At 61.5% G+C, this 2369-nt stretch overlaps 1 protein-coding gene across 1 annotated transcript in view; it reads left to right on the top strand.

Annotated features, from left to right (window-relative positions):
* Window positions 1-340: 340 nt before the first annotated feature.
* The window catches only part of LOC114072349 (E3 ubiquitin-protein ligase HUWE1-like), a gene marked incomplete at both ends in the record, with an annotated part of 28148 nt that continues 26119 nt past the window's right edge, over window positions 341-2369 (top strand). Inside the window, 3 exon segments of the mRNA XM_027910255.1 lie at window positions 341-439; window positions 1819-2025; window positions 2239-2300. Of these exon segments, the coding sequence (XP_027766056.1) occupies window positions 341-439; window positions 1819-2025; window positions 2239-2300 (368 nt within the window).

The following is a 2369-nucleotide window of genomic DNA, read 5'->3' on the forward strand; positions in this document are numbered from 1 at the left end:
TCTGGAGGAGAATGGGGGACACTGAGGGACAGTTGGGGACACCCGGGCGGGGGGGGGGAGGGGGGGGGCAGTTGGGGACAGCTGAGGGGGTGTCAGGGTGGTTCTGGCTGAGGGGGGTTCCTGTTTGGGGGGGTTCCCTGCAGTGCTGGGGTGCCTCTTGGGGGGTCCCTGCCCTTCCCCCTCGTGTAGGGGTCTGCGTTGGGGGTCTGTGTGTGACTGGGGTGTCTGTTGAGGTGGGAGGTCCCTGCATCCACCCCCCTGGTGGGGGGGGTCCTTGCTGGGGGGGTCCCTGCCCCCCCATTGTGGGGGTCCCTGCTGACCATGCCCCCCCTCCCCCCAGCCTGCCGACTGCAGGGCCCTCATCGAGAAGCTCAAGGCTTGCACGGACGAGCAGTTGGTGACGGAGCTGCAGCAGATCAAGACATGGAACATTGGCAAGGTGGGCTGGGGGACCCCCAGAATCGTGAGGGGGGGTGGCTCAGAAAGCTGGAGGGCTTCATAAATCTGGGATGGGAACCAGAATTCCCCAGGGATTATCTCAAATCTGTTGTGGTGGTTGTCAGGTTTGGGGTGAAGTTATTTACTGCTGCTGAGAGGGGGGAGTCCTTGGAGGGAGCCCCCCACAGTTCCCTCATGGCATCCCCACAGTGGGAGGGAGCCCCCAAAATGGTTTTGCAGTGAAGGTTGTGTCTGGTCTTGGTCGAGTTCCCTAAATTTCTCAGAGATTTCACAGTGGGTCAGATTTTAGTGACTCCCTTTTAGAGGTCTAAACTAGAGAGAATCACCGCAAATATCATGCAGTTTTGTCCCTAAACGAAAAAGAGATACCCTGGTACTTGTCTATCCCCAAAGCAGGGGGATTCCCCAATTTCCCCTTAGGCTCTCCAAAAGGAGGCCCCCTGTTCTTTCCCCCTTGGGCCTTGGGGGTTCTGAACTCCTTCGCTTGTGAAGCTCCAAAACCCTAAAAGGGCCCTCGAGACACCAAGGGGGTCCCCCAGTGTGCCCCCAACCCCCCCCAAAAGGGAATTCCTACCCCCACCAATTTCCCCCTGTGCTGGGGCTGTTGTGGTTCCAAACCTTTTCCTTCGTGGAGCCCCAGAACTCCGGGGGGACCCCCAGTATTCCTACAGCCCCTCAGAGCTGGGGGGGGACTCCAGAGATGTTGGGGGGGGAACCCCAGTGCCCCAAACACCTGGGGAGAGATCCCAGGTTGTTCCCAGCCCCCAGAATTGGGGATGGGACCTGGGCTGGGGGTCCCTGGAATGGGGGGGTTCTTAGGGGGCTGGGGCCAGGCTGGGACCCTCCCCTGGCTGGGGGGTCAGGGGGACCATGCTGTGCCCCCTCGTCTGTTGTTCTCTTCTCCCAGTCCTAGTGTGAGCTGTGGGGATTTGGGTGGGCACTAGGGAGCTGGACTGGGTTTGGGGTTGGGCTGGGGTGCTCCCCCATCTTTGGGGTTCACGGGGGGTCCACGTATTTCTCGATCTGTATTTCCTTCTGTCCCGATACTCCCCATCCCAGTGGGTGTTTCTGCTGGGCCAGTTCCATGCCCTTGTGGCCAAGGCCAGACTGGGGTGTCCCCCCCAATCTCTGGGAGTTCCTGGGGGGCTGTGTCAATCACCAATCCAAGTTGTGACCCCCCCCAATGTGTGTCTGTGCCCCCCCAGTGCGAGCTGTACCACTGGGTGGACCTACTGGACTGCTTCGACGTGGCCAGCCTGGGTTGGGGTGTCCCCCCATGGCTGTGGGGGTTTATGGGGGGCTGTGGCACTTCCCAATCCGTGTTGTGACCCCCCCCAACGTGTGTCTGTGCCCCCCCAGTGCGAGCTGTACCACTGGGTGGACCTGCTGGACCGGTTCGACGCGCTGCTGGCCGAGGCGGGGCGGCCGGTGGACACCATGAGCTGGATGCTGAGCTGCGACCGGCCCGAGCGGCAGCCCCTGAAGGCCCTGCTGCTGGCCCTGCTCAACTTCACCGCCCTGCTCATCGAGTACAGCTTCTCCAGGCACCTCTACAGCTCCATCGAGGTGGGGGCACCCCAAAATCCCTGGAATGAGGGGCTGGGTGTGACCCCCTTCTCTGGGCCTGGCGTGCTGTGTCCCAAGCAGTGGCACTGTGTTATGTCCCTGTCCTTGTCCCTGACCCAACACATCCCCATGGCACCTGACTACAGTCTGGGGGTCCTGGGGTTGTGTGTAATCCCCTCTGTCCCCATCCCTGAACCTCCTTGACCCTCCCAACACCTGACCACCCTACTGACCTGCTCGTACGCACACGTGGTCCTGGGGGGGTTGGGAGCTGTGTAACCCCCCGTCTGTGTCCCACCACGTTATGGGGATCTCTGTAGCCCCTCCTGACTTCTTCTGTTCCC

This window comes from Empidonax traillii, unplaced genomic scaffold (assembly GCF_003031625.1).
Source record: "Empidonax traillii isolate 1590-97213 ecotype Southwest subspecies unplaced genomic scaffold, ASM303162v1 scaffold3044:size28681, whole genome shotgun sequence".
Taxonomy (NCBI): Eukaryota; Metazoa; Chordata; class Aves; order Passeriformes; family Tyrannidae; genus Empidonax; species Empidonax traillii.